At 35.1% G+C, this 20,251-nt stretch overlaps 1 protein-coding gene across 1 annotated transcript; it reads right to left on the bottom strand.

Moving 5' to 3' along the window:
- Positions 1–213: 213 nt before the first annotated feature.
- LOC130429843 (ribonuclease inhibitor-like) lies at positions 214–20,250 on the bottom strand. Its single transcript, XM_056758668.1, has 17 exons — positions 20,246–20,250; positions 19,798–19,974; positions 19,447–19,620; positions 18,969–19,139; positions 18,603–18,779; positions 14,533–14,706; positions 11,492–11,668; positions 10,853–11,020; positions 10,488–10,664; positions 10,199–10,375; positions 7,973–8,125; positions 5,784–5,957; positions 3,603–3,776; positions 2,810–2,983; positions 2,432–2,590; positions 1,971–2,077; positions 214–1,043 (listed from the first exon to the last, which is right to left on the bottom strand). The coding sequence occupies exons 1-16, from the start codon at positions 20,248–20,250 to the stop codon at positions 1,996–1,998; spliced, it is 2,493 nt and encodes an 830-aa protein (XP_056614646.1). The 3' UTR covers positions 214–1,043; positions 1,971–1,995.
- Between the last annotated feature and the right edge of the window lies 1 nt (position 20,251).

Below are 20,251 nucleotides of genomic sequence, written 5' to 3'. Positions count from 1 at the left end.
TTAGGCCAAAGGTCTTTATCATTTTTTGGTACTAATGAAGTGATACCTTGGTTATCAAAGTTAATATTTACTCAGTATTGTTTAGAAAAACACAAACATCAGCTGCTTCTAATAAGCTTTCATTAAACACGAATGACATCACATTCCCCCGCCTCGTTCATCCTGGTATGAGCAAAACTAAACTAGCAACATGACATATCAATAAAATTCATTACATGAGACTTTTTATTCAAGTACATAAAACATTATCTGGCAAGTTAAATACTTGATAACATCAGTGATAATACATTTTCATCAGCATAACAAACAAATTAATGAGTGAAGTGTTCAGGAATAATGTCAGAATGTTGATGAAAGTGTCTTGTGGTGTCTTCACTGAAAACATGATCAGACTATATACACAAATGAGTTTACTAGCTGTTCGTCAGAGATGACAATAGCTCGTTGGAATGCTTGATTCTGATTGGACAGTCAAGACATTCACAGGTTTGTTATTCCCAGATAGCAACTGCTCAAAAATAATAACACAAGGTAACCTGGATGCAGCAAATCATTTTGACATTTTTTTTTACATAATATACAAATATGTCTTTAAATAACATGCTCAACATTATATTTACCAATGATTCCACCAAATTGTCTGTTCGTGACATTTGAACGTCGTTTCTCACCATAGAAATGAAAGTAATCAGCTTATTCTCACGAAAGGTCAGCATTTGGTAAAAATGAGCAGATAAAATAATGCAGATTCACATTTTATGTCATGCACCCTTGTAAATATTCAAGCAGCCGGCTGTTATCGTGAAATAATCCCCTTCAGTGTGATACAAGACCCTCCACTTCACCCCTTATCACAGGTCGGGGCATATATCTGCCATAACAACCTGCTGCCTGTACATTATCCCTTACATAATACATCCATCACATTTTCATTCGAGCAGGTTTAGGAACTTTCTTTGAGTTTGTCAAGACAGTGTATAATAATTAAACTTCTATCCCTTCATGTGTGCTCCGACCAGCTTCAGTTTGCTCCTTTGGGTTAACTGTAAGTACAAGAGAAAAACACAAAATGATCATTTATTTCAATATTCATATACATGTGCACACATGCGTTACAATTAATGCTTCATATTTGATAGACCGGTCCCTTCAACACTGTATGCATCAATATGTCGAAATAAAAGATAAAAGATAAGAAATAGAAAATAGAAAAAATACATACAACACAATACAAATAAAAGCTATTATAATTTCATTTGACATTTTCTTTATTATTTTATTTTAAATAAATGTTAATAATCAGCCGATTAAATTTAACTATACACATATATGCTGTATATAACACGCATATACAATATTGATAATAGCTATAGGTTTTTGAGAGGGAAATTCTTCTTAACTAACATTTCTCTTAAATTTGAAATTCATTATTATGAAGTGGTACTGCCGGCCCAATTTATGAGCGGCAGGAGTTGAATCTTATTCTGGAGTTGTTTCTGACTTTTAAGATATAAAGAGTCAAGGAAATAAAAGACTAGTGCCTTGTCCAGATTAATATGTTTTAGTCGGGAAAACAAATTTCATTGTAAAAACGCTTTTTATCCGCACTTTATTTATGTATTTAATTATTTATTAGATATTATTTATTAGAATGATTTGCTTGGTCAATAATTGCAAGTGTAACATTGTGAAAAGCGCTATAGAAATAAATTAAAATAGAATTCAGTACCCACACAGTGGAAGTGGAGAGCTACAAAACATTTGCGTCAAATCACATGACCAAAACCCGTCACTGTTTTTAAAACATTGGTTTTCCTCGTTCACACTACAATGCGAAAACCGTTTTTAAATGTTTCACTTTGGAGTGCGTTTTCACTGTCTCGGTGTGGATGGAAAGCCAAAATGGAGAGAAAAATATGCGTTCCGATTTTTTGAAAATAACACATTTGCATCTAAGATAAGCAATGTACCATTTTGAGGTAAAATATCCCAATCTTAATCATCTGATGACTTGTCTCCCCCTGTCCAGGCTACCGGAAATTTAAACAGAGCTGTGAAAGAACCTTGATTCTCTAAACTGTGAGAGGAAACAGAATGAAAGATATTATTACAACAGAAGGATCAGATTGGAATTACTCAATTACCAGTTTAATAGTTAAGTGAACTATTTAAACCAGTAACAGTTATCTCTGCATTTAAATAGTTTTGCGGTCAAGTCCAGATGTTATGATGAGGAAGACAGTGATGGTGTGCTGTACAGTGAACTGAAATATAAGATGACACTGAATAATGCAGTAATGTGAAGAAAACTTTGCTTTACGTTAGACCTGTTTTCAATTTAAGCCAATAAATCCTGAAGTTTTAATGATATCCCATCTACTGTATTAGTCAATAAAATTTGAGGTAAATTCTACAGTCGATCTTTACTCACCTCAGTTTACAGCCTGAGCCCTTTAACACTTCATGAAGCTTCTTCAGATCCTTTATATTATTGTGACTCAGATCAAGATCCCTCAAGAACCTTAATGCTCGTGTCTGAGCCAAAGTATCAGCTAAAGATGTAACATATGTAATATTACACTTATTTAGGCTAAAAGGAGACAAATAAACAGAGAAAGAGAGATTATTTAATCTCTTTACCAGATCACAAAAGAACAGAACGATACACAAATAATCAAAACGAATACAAATACAACAAATTCAAAGTGAATTTGGCGTTTTCTAGATCAAAACTGCTCTTGTACATCTGTTGATCATTTAAATAACAATTTTTTTTAATGAAAAGTGTGTTTTTATTTTAATGACTCACCTCAGTTTCTCCAGTTTACATCGTGAATGTTCAAGTAGTCGACACAAGAGCTTCACTCCGGTGTCCTTTATTTCATTTCCACTGAGGTTCAGTTCTCCAAGATGTGATGGGTTTGAACACAGAGCTGAAATCATCTTGTCAAGCTGTGTCTTTGTAATACTGCATTCACACAGACTGAAGAGAGACAGAAAGAGAGAGGAAAACTAGTCACGTCTTTAACTAAACTGATGACTCCTTAAACTCCAAGAATCTGCTTCAGCTTTTTTCACGGTTCTGCATGCTGCAAGTTTTTGTTTTTTCTAAAAGTCTTTATTACAAGTATACATTTTGTCTGGTATTGGTACAAACATGTATAACTCTGACTTTTGTTGAAACTAGTAACTTTGTATTAGCAACTATTGTATTATTGTTCCTGTCTGACATGTCGCTTTATTGCTCCCTGAAACTCTTTAAGTCACTTTGGATAAATTCAATCACACATTGATTGAAATGATTTGTTTTCCCCCATCGCACAAATGGATATGACGTTTTTGTGTGCGTTTTCAGCTATGACGAACAAATCTATTTATGATCTCTGATCTTACTGAAAAATAGCAAGGTATACAAAAACACATTTTCACAACATTTTTTCGTAAATGTGCAGTAAATACATAATATAAAGAGTGACTAGTGGGTGTTTACAAGAATTGTTAATTCCTAATAACAATGCAGGATGATCATGTCACAAATAAATAAAGAGTAAAGCTCTCTGCTCACTGTCACTAGTGTAGAGAATATATTGTGTGTCACTTACTCGAGTGTTTCCAGACTGAATTGTGAATTACTCAGAAGAGCACAGAGATGTTCAACTCCTGAGTCTCTTAGTGGATTTACACTCAGATCCAGTTTTCTCAAGTGTGACGGGTTTGAATTCAGAGCTGAAGTCAGAGCAACAAGACCTTCATCTGTCAAACCACACGCTCTTAACCTGCATTGAGACAAAGTGAGAGAGAAGAAATGAGGAATATAAATAAATGACAGCATGGTAAGAGATATTCTTTCACTTTTACTAGATCACACGATGAACAAGTAAAGTTAGGATTTAAGAATAATTGACACAAGTACACAAGCAAATGCCTCAATATCATAAGACAACATTTTTCACTGTCTGTGTCTGGATTATTAACAGCTGTTGAATCTAGTGAGATGAAGTCTGACTGATCATACAAACACAACTCTATCATCACATCATATTCTTCTCTGTTTCTGTATTGAGCTTGAATGTTCAGTGTTTGCTTGAGTCATTGTCCTGAGAGAGAGATCTAGTAAGAGATCTAGTGCACAAACTTATGGACTGGATCTAAACTTTGTGTTGGAGCCTGTGGCGAGGCGCAGGTCCAGGATCAGCGTCGCCTGGGAAACGGCCCGGCAGCTGACGCTGATTGCGTACACCTGGCATATAAGCTGTGTGTTCCCAACACTCTGGGTTCTGGCTCTAACAACGGCTAACACAGTGTCTTCTCTTCCCCCGAGTGAGAACGAGGGAGATATTATTGAAAGAAGCACGAAGGACGAGAGTGGACGAGCACGGATCAGCAGATGGCAGCGTACGAGCACCCCGGACATCCCCCTTGTGTACTAAGTACTGTCTATTTTATAATAAATTCCCCATTGGGGTTGCTAGAATTATCGCTGTGTTCGTGTAGTGTCTCTTACCCCCGTCACAGAGCCTCTTCTGAATTACTGTAATTTGAATGTTTGTCATAGGTTGACTTTTATTCTCTGTACACTCACCTAAAGGATTATTAGGAACACCTGTTCAATCTCTCATTAATGCAAGTATGGTGGTGGTGGTGTAATGGTGTGGGGGATGTTTTCTTGGCACTCTTTAGGCCCCTTAGTGCCAATTGGGCATCGTTTAAATGCCACGTCCTACCTGAGCATTGTTTCTGACCATGTCCATCCCTTTATGACCACCATGTACAAATCCTCTGATGTCTACTTCCAGCAGGATAATGCACCATGTCACAAAGCTCCTATCATATCAAATTGGTTTCTTGAACATGACAATGAGTTCACTGTACTAAAATGGCCCGCACAGTCACCAGATCTCAACCCAATAGAGCATCTTTGGAATGTGGTTGAATGGGAGCTTCGTGCATCCCACAAATCTCCATCAACTGCAAGATGCTATCCTCTCAATATGGGCCAACATTTCTAAAGAATGCTTTCAGCACCTTGTTGAATCAATGCCACATAGAATTAAGGCAGTTCTGAAGCTCAACCGATGTAAACAGCTGTCGTGTTTACATCGGTTGAATTCTTAAAAGTATGCAAAGTACTCGGCATTAACTCAAAATCGTGTTTGCTGTTAACTTTTGACACGTTGGTGAATGTATGCCTCTGTTTCTCAAAAAGCTGGTTAAAATGACAATAAATGTATAAATAGATTTTTATTGACATGTCTTGTGTTGTGCGACTAACGTCATTTGCGCTCGTCTGGTAGACAGATATACTTCCTGTTAGTATAAAACTGTTCAGTGTTCCATGTGGGATAATACTACTCTTCTTCAATTCATACACTGGGTGGTTGAGTGCATATAGTGCAGAGTTTGTCATTTGGGATACTACTACAGTTTTCAAACAGCATACTGTTTAATGGGATATATAGGATAATACTTATTTTAAGTTTTTAATATATTTAACTTATATTTAAGTGTTTAAATAAATGGACTTGAAATGTATTGAAATTCCACCATTCCTGTACCTGCTGGAATTCAACAGAATTTGTCAAGACACTTTGGATCTGATAGATCTAACATTTCTCCCATTGGTCAAGTTGGATCTAACAACATTGTAGAACATCAGACAGTCAAATAACACATTAAACCTCGTTGAGGTACAAATAATTTCACAGAACCAATGACATATATTTTTCATTCTTCATATCTGTTCATTCAAATACCAATTCCTGAGAATTTTCAATAGTACTTACTCAAGTTGATCGAGTTTGCAGTCTGAATGTTTCAGTAGATCACACAAGCTCTTTATTCCTGAGTCTCCTAGTTTGTTCTGACTGAAGTTCAGGTGTTTCAGTCGTGTTAGATTTAAACACAGAGCTGAAATCAGTCTAATACACTGTGACTCTGTAATACTGCATCCACACAACCTGGAGAGAGACATAGAAAGAAATCAACTCTGGAGGAAAATATTGGCCATTAAAACCACATTCAAATATAGAGTAAATAACCATCATGATAAGCCAAGCGCACATTTGTTGATATCTTAGTTTCTTTTTAATATGACTGACTAAACTGAGAACTGGATTTAAATGTGAATGTCATGTTTTCACCTCTCCTTGTCAGGTATTTCTTGGTTTAGAGGTGGAATCATACAGAATCCTTTGTTTCATGTGGGGAGAGATGTTTTGACCTTGTGGTTTTCCATACTCTCCCCGAGTCGCATCATCGTTCCTACCCTCCTGTTTTCTAGTTTGTGTTAATTAGCTTCCCCTTAGTGTTTGATCCTTGTCACCTGGTCCCGATTTAATTATCCTGTGTTCGTCTCCCTTTAAAACATCCTCGTGTTCATTGTCCTGTGCTTGTTCATTGTGGATATACCTGAATGTAGCTCTGCGTTTATCATACCTTGCTCTGCGTTTATCATACCTTGCTCTGCGTTTATCATACCTTGCTCTGCGTTTATCATACCTTGCTCTGCGTTTATCATACCTTGTCTCCCAAGTTCCTGTTTCATCGTATCTTAGTGAGTGTTAGTTTAGTGTTTGTTTCTAGTGTTTGTTTTATAGTCTAGTTAGTCAGTGTTCTTGTCCTTGTTTAAGCTTATTATTTATCCTGTTTTGTTTTCCACTCATGGGTTTTGTTTTGTCAGTTTATAGTGTTCTTTGTTAATAAAGTCCTGTGTTTCCCCTACCATCTTGTCTCGTGCTTGCCTGCACTTGGGTTCGCCCTTGCAAACCATGACAGTGAATTCTCAGTGAAACTCACCTCAGATTTACAGTACTGACAACCTTCTGAATTTGTATCAAGTTTTTATCAGCAAAAGAGTACAAGCCATCTGTAGCTGTGTGTTCACACCAAGAGCGAATTGAACTATTTGCGAAAGATTTGCAAAGACGCAAATACGCAGTGATGCAAATGATGCCAATAGAAAATTTTCAAGAGGAGCGGGAAATTTGCATGAAAAGCTGATTGACACATCTGAACGGGTGAAGAAATTCGCCGCCGGATGACAAACACTGCAGTAACTGATGAGAGACAGATGACATGAGCGGCACTGCTTCACTCCCATTGGTAGTCGCTCTAGAAAGTTGCTTATCATTTGCATAAAGTTTACCAATTCTTAACTTTGTCACTTCACACTCCCACATCCTGTCACCAACGGTCATTGACACTCGTGTCACAGGAAGTGGCCGAGCTCCCATTGAAATGAATAAGATCGCGTCACTGTACAGTTGCTAGTCGCAGACGGTGTTATTATTATTTAAAATTGTAATTAATTTATGTGACAACGCATATATTCTGTTGTTTACTAGTAAGGGTTAAATTTGCTACATTATCTAGCAGTTTACTGTAATAAATACTTAAGTACAGTAAAATATTTTTCATTTCTACTGGCACCTTATTACTGTTGATAAACACCTTAAATCCAATTTGACTTTATATTGGTTCCATTACATGCTTTGTAATGCTGCCAAATGATTTATCGCAATTAATCGCATCCAGAATAAAAGTCTGTGGTAAACTAGTTCACTTTGAACATGACTACTCCTTTAACATAATATATGTGTGTATACTGCACAAATAAATTTAGTATATATAAACACAAATACACATTCATGTATATTTAGTGATTAAATATTTAGTTGTTTTTATTTATATCAACCAATAATAGAAATTTAAATAAATGTTAATTCATTTTTATATTTTTCTTAAATGTATGTATTTACATGCATGTGTTTATGAATACAAAATTAATATGCGCAGTACACAGACCTATGTTGTGTTAACACAAACATGGGATTTATCATTTGACAGGCCTAATGCTTTGATAGTTGAATCTTTTTTAGGTGAGCAGTTATAAAATATTGTAACATCACATGTTAATTGACTATTACTACATACTTCAAACTTTAAGTAGTTCTACATAGTGTAAAATACTAACTCTATTGTTCCTGGCTTGAAAGGGCAGTTTCCCAGTAAAAAACAGAGAAAACCAACTCCAGAATCTCCTAGTTTATTTCCACTCAGGTTCAAGTGTCTCAGACGTGAAGGGTTTGAACGCAGACATTCATCTGTCAAACCACACTGATCCAACCTACATTCAGAAAGAAAGAGAGAAGAAAATACTTAGTACAGAGATTATTTACTCTCTCATTCTTAAAGTTAAAACTAAAAGCTGCAGTTCCTATAGTGTGAGGATGATTGGAAACATTCGCTTTTGAAACGCTCTCACGTTATTCATCATGAACATGAACATAAATGTTAGCAATCGTCATTAATAATGACAACATTAAAATATTATGTCAAATTTACCCTAAAATATTAGCAAAGGAACAGTGCGCATGCATCATCTTCAAGGTGGGAATCAAGAGATTCAAATCATCATCTTCTGTTGTATTGGTGGGACGCAAAAGTGTTGCGCTACAGTTACGTTATGATATTATTATAAATGCAAATGTTAACTTGATTAATTGTTATATTCGATTCGATTCAACTTTATTGTCATTACACATATACAAGTACAGTGTAACGAAATGTAGTTTAGGTCTAACCAGAAGTGCAATTAGCAAGTGCAGGATATACAGTTTAAATAAATACTGAATACAATATTAGGAAAATAGTATACAATGGCCATGTACTATGAAAATACTTTACAGAAGGAATGTTCTATGAAAATATGACAGTCGGTATGTACTATGAACAATATATACAGAAGGCTATATTCTGTGAACATTAATGTACAGGTGGTAGATAACAATTATATCTAGAGAAACAGCTGGAATATAAATGTTGAAATTTTATTAGGTTGAACATCTAGGTTCTGTTTAACATGATGTCCTAAAGAGTCGATTCTGGACCTCGTAACACGTTATAAAAGGTTTGTTTGACGTGTTATTCAAAGTTTTGCCTCACTAACGTTAGCTAATGGTACTAGCAGCTGTGGCTAAACCACTTTTAAAAGCACTTTCTTTCAAATAAGCACTTTTATGTTCTAGCTTCTCGTATCGTCTGGTTGGGCCACAGTGTCAGAAGGGAAGGATCTATAAGCAGGTTTGTTATTTTTCTTATTTAAGTTACTGAATTGTACATTTGTGTTTTCTGTTTGCTTCTTTCATTTAATGTCTGTGTTTTGTGTTCTATCTTTCACAGAAAGATATGAAACATCAGAAGGCCACGCAAGGAATTAAACCTTCCCTGAATAAGTAAAGTAAAAGTTGTATTATTATTTTTGATTATTTCTTTTTTTAAATAATTAAATAGATGAACGTAACCTGCTGAAAATGGGTTAAATTACTCAATTTATCAAGTAATACGTTGTGTTATTAATTAAGTTGACTTTACCCAATATATTTTAGTGTGTTTTCGCTCATTAATTTATATATTCTTTACTCAGAGATATAAGGTAGAGATAGTGAGTGGAAATTGTTGCCTAAATTGTATTGAGTGGATTCTATAGGTTGTTTTACAGTGTGGTATAACACAGCGCTACCTTCTCTTATTCGTGCTGGCTGCCCATTCTGCAAATCTTATCTGTTTTGTGAATCATTTTTTGACAATTGTGATCCTGACAGAAATTATGTAAATAGAACTAATGCAATTGATTTTATTGCCGAGCTTAGATTATTCTTTATTTTGTTTGATCACGAAATACATCTTATGTATAGATTATATTTTTTGTTGGCCATAATATTGCATTGGGTATACATGTGATTTATTTATCTTGGTCAATGGTTTAAAGTTATTTGAAATACTTTAATCTGTCTTACAATTTTGTCTTTTAAAAAAATGTCAATGCTGAGAATATTTAAGTGTTATATGAAGTTCACCACAGTCTAGATAAGCAGTCTAGAGGGCTCTTTGCTGTTAAATAAAATTGATTTAAATGATTTGTGTTCTGTTTGCATTTGTTGTGCCAAATGCTATTTAGTTTAAATGATCATTGATAGCTCAAATTTGATTTCATTTTAAACTCAAAAGTCTCCCCCCCACATCAACTGATGCCAATATTTCAATAAATATCAAACAGCAGGTGATAAACCTTGAGGACTTGCTTAGTCAATTACAACTCCAGTCACACCTTTTAAAGAGCTCTGAAAAGAAACTAAACATTTCAATACAACATGAAATTGAAGCTTGAAGTAGAAACACTGTGTATTAAAGTTCTCACATGAGTTTGTTGAGTTTAGAGGGTTTATCCTCCAGTAGATAAAAGATCTGTTTCACAGTTGAGATGTTTATTCGTATGTTATGACTCAGATTCACTTCTCTCTGGAGTGAAGAATTTACACCAAAATCTATGTGCAGATACTCAAAGGCTCTCAATGCAACATCGCTTTTCAAGAACCTGCAGAAAACAAGAAAATAAAGAAATCATTGCTCAATTAAAACATCAGTGCAGTTGTCCATAAGCTTAATTCAGCATGTGATTTATTTTGTATTATTTCAGCACATCTCACCTGACAGTCTCGAGCGCATATTTTGAATTTTGTAGTAACTGATAGATGAGTTTGACTCCTGTTTCTCCAGGATCATTTCCTCTGAGATCCAGCTCTATCAGATGTGATTCAGGGTTTGATCTCACAGCTGAATATAAACATTTATAACCTTCTTCTCCAATACTGCACTCGGACACACTAAATAACAGAAAAATGTGATTATTGTTTCCTTCTTGTATCATCTATTACATGAAGTTTTGTAGTAAAAAAGCAACAATTCATTATTATTACTGCAGACAGAAATCTTCTCTAGTTTACAGTAAATCTCTTGACAATAGAGAATGTTTGTCATGATTTAAAACACATTTATTAGTTGATCCAGTGACCTGAGTTTGTGTAGTTTACAGTTGTTCTTCAGTCCATCAGAGAGACGCTTCACTCCTGAATCCTGTAGATGATTGTTGCTCATGTCGAGCTCTTTCACACTGATGTTTGATGATAAAACTGAAGCTAAAGCTGAACAACTTTCTTCTGTTAGACCACAATCTCTCAGTCTGAAACATTACACAACACAAAGATCATTTACAAACACACAGAGCTTTGATGTCACAAACGTGGTTTAGTGCAAATAAGTAATGAAAATATAACAAAACTATCAACAACTACAATTTCAGTCCAAAATAAAGTACAATCTTCCATAGGCTCATAATAAAGATCAAATCCTCACATGAGTGTGTTGATGTGACAGTGTTTGTCCTTCAGTAGATCACAGATCTGATTCACTCTTGACTCGTCTAGTTTATGATCACTCAGATTCACTTCTCTCTGGAGTAAAGGATTTATACCAAGAGTTTCTGTCAGATACTCAAAGACTTTCACTGCAGAAGAGCTGCTCAAGAACCTGAAGAAAACAAGAATTTTATATTATCAGTTTAATTATTTACTGTCGAAACATTATAATTCAATAATGAAGATTAAAGCCTTAAAATTATAAACAACTTAGTTTGATGTAAAGTAAATCTCACCTGACAGTGTTGAGTTTACACTTGTGATCTTGTATTAACTGATAGATGAGTTTGACTCCTGTTTCTCCAGGATCATTTCCTCTGAGATCCAGTTCTATCAGATGTGATTCAGGGTTTGATCTCACAGCTGAATATAAACATTTATAACCTTCTTCTCCAATACTGCACTCGGACAGACTGGATAAAAAACAGCAAATACTTTTTATTAGCATATTTTTTTTTTAAACGATTCTTTGTTCTTCAGATGTCTATCACTTCATGCGTTTGGGGTAGAAATTAAATTTGAAAAAAGATGAACTTCATTCCTTAAGCTAAAAATACTTTTTAACCCAATTTCAAGGTTAACGGTCTTATATGACCATTGTTGTGTAGATGATGTCATCGATGAACTCACTTGAGTATCTGGAGTTGACACTGAGGATTCTTGAGTTGGTCACAGATGTGTTTGAGTCCTGAATCCATCAGTGGACTGTTGCTCAGATTCATCTCCTTCACGAGGGTTTTACAGGAGAGAACAGCAGCTAGAGCTGAACACTGATTCTCTGTCAGCTCACAATCATTCAATCTAAACACAATAACACAACATCATCTCAATAAACATCACCTGTCTGACAGTCTGTACTGTATGAAGTTCTCGTGTATATGATACTCACATGATTTTAGTCACTTTGCTGTGAGAGTCCATCAATAGAGCCGAGAGTTTCTCTCCATCCAGATCTCCCAGTTTATTGTGACTCAGATTGAGTTCTTTCAGCAGTAATGGATTCACATCTAGAGCTTTACAGAGATGATCACAAGCTTCTTCTGCAGCACAACTCTTCAGAAATCTACACACAAAAGATCATGTGTTCATGTTCAGCACTTCACATGTGATGTTTCCATTTTCAGTTCAATGTAAACAAACAAAGCGTCATTTACTGTAAGTTAACAGAGTAACACACTGGACAAGCGTCACCTTGAGGACAGATCACATGATTCATACATTCTGTGTACAAACTCAAACTCAAAGTCAAAGTTTACTCCTGGAACAATTGAACTTATTTTATGTTATTATTTAGTGAATGGGCTCTACATCACGTTGATAAATCCATTACAGTTGCTCTAAACAAAAAAGTAGGGAAACTTAAAGCATGTGATCTGTGTGCGCTAGCTTTTAAAGGGACAGCAGCATAATAAATACATCTGTATCATGGTTCCACTATCATGTCATGTTTATTCCTGTCTTGCAGCAGAGTCATGGCATAGCCTTTGGGTTTTGTGTGAGAAAGACATGTCTTTGCTTATAGATTGGCTGACATGCGCTTTCTCATGTCTTGTCTGTGTTTCCCTACATCTTATTTCCTTGTTGCCGTCCCATTAGTGTTTGTTTACCCACACCTGCCACTTGTTAATTATCCTGTGTTTGTTCCCCTTTAAAACATCCTCGTGTTCATTGTCGTGTGCTAGTTTATTGTACTTGTATGCCGTACGTGTTACCTTGTCTTTGTTGAGCTACCCTTGAAGAAATTACCTTGTACGTGATCCTGTATTCCATGTTCCTTGTTCTTTTTACTTTGTGTATTGTTAGTTTAGTGTTATTTAGTACCAAGTGTTTGTTGTTATTTGTTAGTCTTGTGAGTCCGTGTTCTTGTTTTAATTTGTTTTCAGTTATACTGTCTTGTTTTCCCCCGTCGTGGGTTTTGTTTTGCCTTTTGTTCAGTTTTTTGTAATAAACACCATGTTTAACCCCTCATCCGCCTTGTCTGCCTGCACTTTGGTTCAACCTCCCGGTCCTGATCAAAACCCCGTTCCTGACATATCGGTTTTAATGCTCATCAAACAACAATAAAACGTAGACAAAACAGACTCCCTGCTCCTGACAGATCAACTTTAATAACTTTAAAATGGTTTAATCTATATTTCAATATAATGTGAAGACTATGAAGTGTTATTTTACATTCGACTCCTTTATTCAGTTTCTGTACCTAATAACCTAAAAAGCACTGGTCATTTAATTTTTGTTTGCTTTTATTATATTTATTTGTGCTATCGCTCATAATTTGATAATTTGTTCTAAGTTTATTACTTGTTTAAGATTGCATATGTAAAAAAACTAACTAATTACTAGACATTATTATCTATTACTTTTTGTGGCGGGCACGTACATTTTGGTCAGGGCCAGTAAAAATGTAGAAATTAATGTCTGCATAAAAATCGTTATAATCGTATGACCATGATTATTCTTCTGACTATAATCATACTAGCAAAATAACCTCTCTCTATATAAGCCTGTTTCTTTCTCTCTGTCCTGACAAAGTCTTGTTTTTGTGTTAGACTGCATTTCTGTTCTGTTCTGTGCGTGTTCTGTGGGACTACTTGTTTATGACATTGAACTGTATTTCTCGTTTTGTGAACCTCTTCTGTCTGCTCTGACCTTTGCCTGTATTGTGGTATCTTTTGTAATAAAGCTGCATTTAGATCCACACCTGTCAAGTCTCAGAGCAGTTCCTAACAGATATTTAAGACTTTATATTTACAGTATAAAAGATTTGAAAGCATTTATCACCTGACAGTCTTGAGTGAACACATGTAATCTTGTATTAACTGATAGATGAGTTTGACTCCTGTTTCTCCAGGATCATTTCCTCTGAGATCCAGCTCTATCAGATGTGATTCAGGGTTTGATCTCACAGCTGAATATAAACATTTATAACCTTCTTCTCCAATACTGCACTCGGACACACTAGAGAACAGAATCATGATTATAAATAAAATATTAAATCTAAAAAATACATGTATGAATGATTTACAAAACTATTTTATTTCACTGAAGTGAATGAAATGAACATGAATGTAAATACATACTCTAGTTTGTGTAGTCTGCACTGTGAGTTTCTCAACAGATCAGAGATCTTCATCATTCCTGAATCTTCTAGTTTATTTTTACTCAGACTGTAGAAAGAACACAAAGTTAAAGTTTCATCTAAACATTTATCAAGATGAAATCAATGTAATTCTGAACAGGTTGAAATATAAACTCATAATAAAGATCAAGTCCTCACATGAGTGTGTTGATGTGACAGTGTTTGTCCTTCAGTAGATCACAGATCTGATTCACTCTTGACTCGTCTAGTTTATGATCACTCAGATTCACTTCTCTCTGGAGTAAAGGATTTATACCAAAAGTTTCTGTCAGATACTCAAAGGCTTTCACTGCAGAAGAACTGCTCAATAATCTGGAGACAGAAGAATTTTACATTGAAATTATTTAATATGGATTAAAACCTTGAAATCATTCATCACAAATACAGTTGTAAGTTTAAACCTTTTTGTCTTCCTGCAGGTTTAATAATGCAAGCTTTAAAATAATCAGACTGTACAGTATTATAATTACATTAATATTCACCTGACAGTGTTGAGTTTAAACTTGTGATCTTGTATTAACTGATAGATGAGTTTGACTCCTGTTTCTCCAGGATCATTTCCTCTGAGTTCCAGCTCTATCAGATGTGATTCAGGGTTTGATCTCACAGCTGAATATAAACATTTATAACCTTCTTCTCCAATACTGCACTCGGACACGCTGGTTAAAAAACAGCAAAAACATTTTTTATTAGAATAAATTTGTTTTTTTTAAACGATTCTTTGTTCTTCAGATGTATATCACTTCATGCACTTGGGATATAAATTAAATTTGAAAATAGATGAACTTCGATCCTAAAGCTAGAATTACACTAAGAAATATATTGTGAAAATTACAGTAATTTACTGGCAGCCATTGACAAGTAATACACTGTATTTAAAAATACAATAAGTTACTTGTCAATGTCTGCCAGTTAGTAACTGTGATTGCTTTTAACATTAAGTTACTTGTCAATGGCTGCTGGTTAGTTAGTGTGTTTTTTTATATACAGATAATGTAGATTATTTGGAAACAGTCCCTGATTTAAGAATATAATTATTAAAGTGGTTTTAGTTTACTTAATTTCTTAGGATTATTGCTTAAAAGTGAACCTAGAGCCAAAACCGAAATGAATCACAGATCACTTATTCTGGTTTGGTATCTTTACGACTTAGAGTTTCTGACTGTAAGAATAATACCATTAAGAAAAAAAACACCGTACAAATTCAATGGAGTTCCAGCACTTTATGCTTGGACTTATACAAGATCACACTGTTTGACAAATACATTGTCTCTATTTTAACTTAAAGCACAATTCGAAAACATTTCCTAAACAAACAACACAATGTTAAAATATAATTAAGAAAAACAATAATAATTCAGAAACGTCTATTTTAACAAAAATATTTAATTATCAATTCACAAAAGGTTATAAAACAGTTCAATGTTAAAAGTCTAGTTATGCTAACCTCAAAAGAAAAAACCTATTCAAAGCTTGTGAAAGACATTTGTATCCTTTAAATAATGATCATACTTAGTTTTGCATTATGTCCCATTTCATATGCCCTGAATATCACACATAAGTTTCTCAATTCCAAGATTAGCTGTAATACCTGTGAACTGGGAAAATGTCTATTTTAATTATTTAAACCATTTATAATAAAGAACTATGGACATTCATGCTTGATTGTTGTGATTTACCACAGGCCAGTGTTGGTTAGGTTAACAAAGTCGTTTTTTCTAGCACTTTCCTCTAATGTGATATTCACAGTATTTGATCAGTATTGTAATTTCTCACTGAATATACTTCAATGCTCTGTGACCCCCAATACGTTATTTCCAGTGCATAAACACAGTGAATTACTGTAAATTTCACATAGTACTTGTTTGTTGTGACTTTCTACAGGACAATACTGATTACTGTGATTTTGTACAGCACATTCTCTTTAATGTGATTTTCACAATATTTTGACCAGTATTGTAATTTCTCATTGAAACTACAGTAATTCACTGTGACCCCTAAAACAGTTATTTCCAGTGCATGAACACAGTGAATTACTGTAGATTTCACATGTTTTTTTACAGTGTACTTTTTAACCAAATTTCAAGGTTAACGGTCTTATATGACCATTGTTGTGTAGATGATGTCATCGATGAACTCACTTGAGTATCTGGAGTTGACACTGAGGATTCTTGAGTTGGTCACAGATGTGTTTGAGTCCTGAATCCATCAGTGGACTGTTGCTCAGATTCATCTCCTTCACGAGGGTTTTACAGGAGAGAACAGCAGCTAGAGCTGAACACTGATTCTCTGTCAGCTCACAATCATTCAATCTAAACACAATAACACAACATCATCTCAATAAACATCACCTGTCTGACAGTCTGTACTGTATGAAGTTCTCGTGTATATGATACTCACATGATTTTATTCACTTTGCTGTGAGAGTCCATCAATAGAGCCGAGAGTTTCTCTCCATCCAGATCTCCCAGTTTATTGTGACTCAGATTGAGTTCTTTCAGCAGTAATGGATTCACATCTAGAGCTTTACAGAGATGATCACAAGCTTCTTCTGCAGCACAACTCTTCAGAAATCTACACACAAAAGATCATGTGTTCATGTTCAGCACTTCACATGTGATAATATTCCCTTTTCAGTGCAACGTCAACAAACAAAGCGTCATTTACTGTAAGTTAACAGAGTAACACACTGGACAAGCGTCACCTTGAGGACAGATCACATGATTCATACATTCTGTGTGCACAAGCTCAAAGTCAAAGTTTACTCCTGGAACAATTGAACTTATCTTATGTTATTCTTTAGTGAATGGGCTCTATATCACGTTAATAAATCCATCACAGTTTACTCTAAACAAAAAAGCAGGGAAACTAAAAGCATGTGATCTGTGTGCGCTAGCTCTTAAAGTTACAGCAGCATAATAAATTCATCTGTTTTAATGCTCATCAAACAACAATAAAACGTAGACAAAACAGACTCCCTGCTCCTGACAGATCAACTTTAATAACTTTAAAATGGTTTCATCTATATTTCAATATACTGTGAAGACTATTAAGTGTTATTTTACATTTGACTCCTTTATTCAGTTTCTGTACCTAATAACCTAAAAAGCACCGGTCATTTAATTTGTGTTGTCTTTATTATATTTATTTGTGCTATCGCTCATAATTTGATCATTTGTTCTAAGTTTATTACTTATTTATTAAGATTGGATATGTAAATAAACAAACTAATTACTAGACATTAATATTTATTTATTACTTTTTGTGGCAGCCAAGTACATTTTGGTCAGGGCCAGTAAAAAAGTAGAAATTAATTTCTGCATAATAATCATTATAATTGTAAAACCATGATTATTCTTCTGACTATAATCATACAACCAAATCTATAATATTTGCATCACTAAGTGTGATTTTGTCACAGTAACCAGATGGAGTACCCTCTCAAATCCACTAGAGGCCGCTCCTCTCATCACACAGACTGTCATTGCACACCACATTTCCCATAAACCATTGCACTGACTCATAGAACACTGAACATTCTCACATGTTTGTAATAACCTCTCTCTATATAAGCCTGTTTCTTTCTATCTGTCCTTGCAAAGTCCTGTTTTTGTGTTAGACTGCATTTCTGTTCTGTTCTGTGACTAGACCTGTGACTTGACGTGACCTGTTCTGTTACGTGACCTGTCCTGTTCTGTAACGTGACGTGACGTGACCTGTTCTGTGATGTGACGTGACCTGTCCTGTTCTGTAACGTGACCTGTCCTGTTCTGTAACGTGACGTGACGTGACGTGACCTGTTCTGTTCTGTAACGTGACCTGTCCTGTCCTGTTCTGTAACGTGACGTGACTTGACCTGTTCTGTGATGTGACGTGACCTGTTCTGTGACATGACGTGACGTAAAGTGACCTGTTCTGTGACGTGACGTGACCTGTTCTGTGACATGTTTTGTGACCTGTGACCTGTGACCTGTTCTGTGACCTGTGACCTGTTCTGTGACCTGTTCTGAGGGATTACTTGTGTATGACATTGAACTTTATCTCTTGTTTTGTGAACCTCTGCTGTCTGCTCTGACCTTTGCCTGTTTTGTGGAATCTGTTGTAATAAAGCTGCATTTAGATCCACACCTGTCAAGTCTCAGAGCAGTTCCTAACAGATATTTAAGACTTTATATTTACAGTATAAAAGATTTGAAAGCTTTTATTACCTGACAGTGTTGAGTTTACACTTGTGATCTTGTATTAACTGATAGATGAGTTTGACTCCTGTTTCTCCAGGATCATTTCCTCTGAGATCCAGCTCTATCAGATGTGATTCAGGGTTTGATCTCACAGCTGAATATAAACATTTATAACCTTCTTCTCCAATACTGCACTCGGACACACTAGAGAACAGAAAAATGTGATTATTGTTTCATTCTTGTATAATCTATTACATACAGTTTTGTAGTAAAAAACACACAATTCATTATTTTAACTGCAGACAGAAATCTTCTCTAGTTTACAGTAAATCTGTTGACAATAGTGAATGTTTGTTATGATTTAAAACACATTTATTCAGTTGATCCAGTGACCTGAGTTTCTGGAGCTGACAGTGAATATTTTCTAATCCCGTCTGAAGTTTCTTCACTCCTGAATCCTGTAGATGATTGTTGCTCATGTCGAGCTCTTTCACACTGATGTTTGATGATAAAACTGAAGCTAAAGCTGAACAACTTTCTTCTGTTAGACCACAATCTCTCAGTCTGAAACATTACACAACACAAACATCATTCATCATGTGTGTATTCAGAGATTGTTTCAACTGACTTTACAAACATGATTCACTACAACACAAATTATAACAACACAAAACAAAGCAACTACAATAACAGTCAACACATTTATACAATAACAAAAACCTCACATAACAATCACGCAGGTAAATTCATCATCTCTTTCTATTTCTAAACATGACACAGATCCTCATTTACAACCTTTTCAACCCATTAGATTATTGAGTGAAATAATGTCATCTTCATATGACACTTTAAATAAAGATCAAGTCCTCACATGAGTGTGTTGATGTGACAGTGTTTGTCCTTCAGTAGATCACAGATCTGATTCACTCTTGACTCGTCTAGTTTATGATCACTCAGATTCACTTCTCTCTGGAGTAAAGGATTTATACCAAGAGTTTCTGTCAGATACTCAAAGGCTTTCACTGCAGAAGAGCTGCTCAAGAACCTGAAGAAAACAAGAATATAAATTCAATGCAATGTGATAAAATTGTTGTTTATTCAAAACATCAGCTCTGATGATTCTTCTTTACTAAATGATGCAACAACAGAATCACTATAATAATGTCTATACACATAATTATTCAGCATGTGATTTATTTTGTATTATTTCAGCACATCTCACCTGACAGTGTTGAGTTTACACTTGTGATCTTGTATTAACTGAAAGATGAGTTTGACTCCTGTTTCTCCAGGATCATTTCCTCTGAGATCCAGCTCTATCAGATGTGATTCAGGGTTTGATCTCACAGCTGAACATAAACATTTATAACCTTCTTCTCCAATACTGCACTCGGACACACTGGTTAAAAAACAGCAAATACTTTTTATTAGCATAAATTTGTTTTTTTAAATGATTCTTTGTTCTTCAGATGGAAATAACTTAATTATTACACTTTTTTCTCGTTTGGCTCTCAGCGGAGGCGGTCGCATTTTCACTCCCCGTCCTTGCCCTTATTTTCCCTGCTTTGTCTCCTGTCTCGTCTCGTCTCATCTATTGAGAGACTCTCTCTGCACTGCCCTTCAAACTTGAAAATGTGGATCTGATCAACTGGTCTCTCAACGCAATTGACACCATT

Source organism: Triplophysa dalaica, chromosome 10, assembly GCF_015846415.1.
Source record: "Triplophysa dalaica isolate WHDGS20190420 chromosome 10, ASM1584641v1, whole genome shotgun sequence".
NCBI lineage: Eukaryota > Metazoa > Chordata > Actinopteri > Cypriniformes > Nemacheilidae > Triplophysa > Triplophysa dalaica.
The sequence above is the reverse complement of the archived record's forward strand: the minus strand, read 5'-3'. Positions and strand labels throughout refer to the sequence as shown.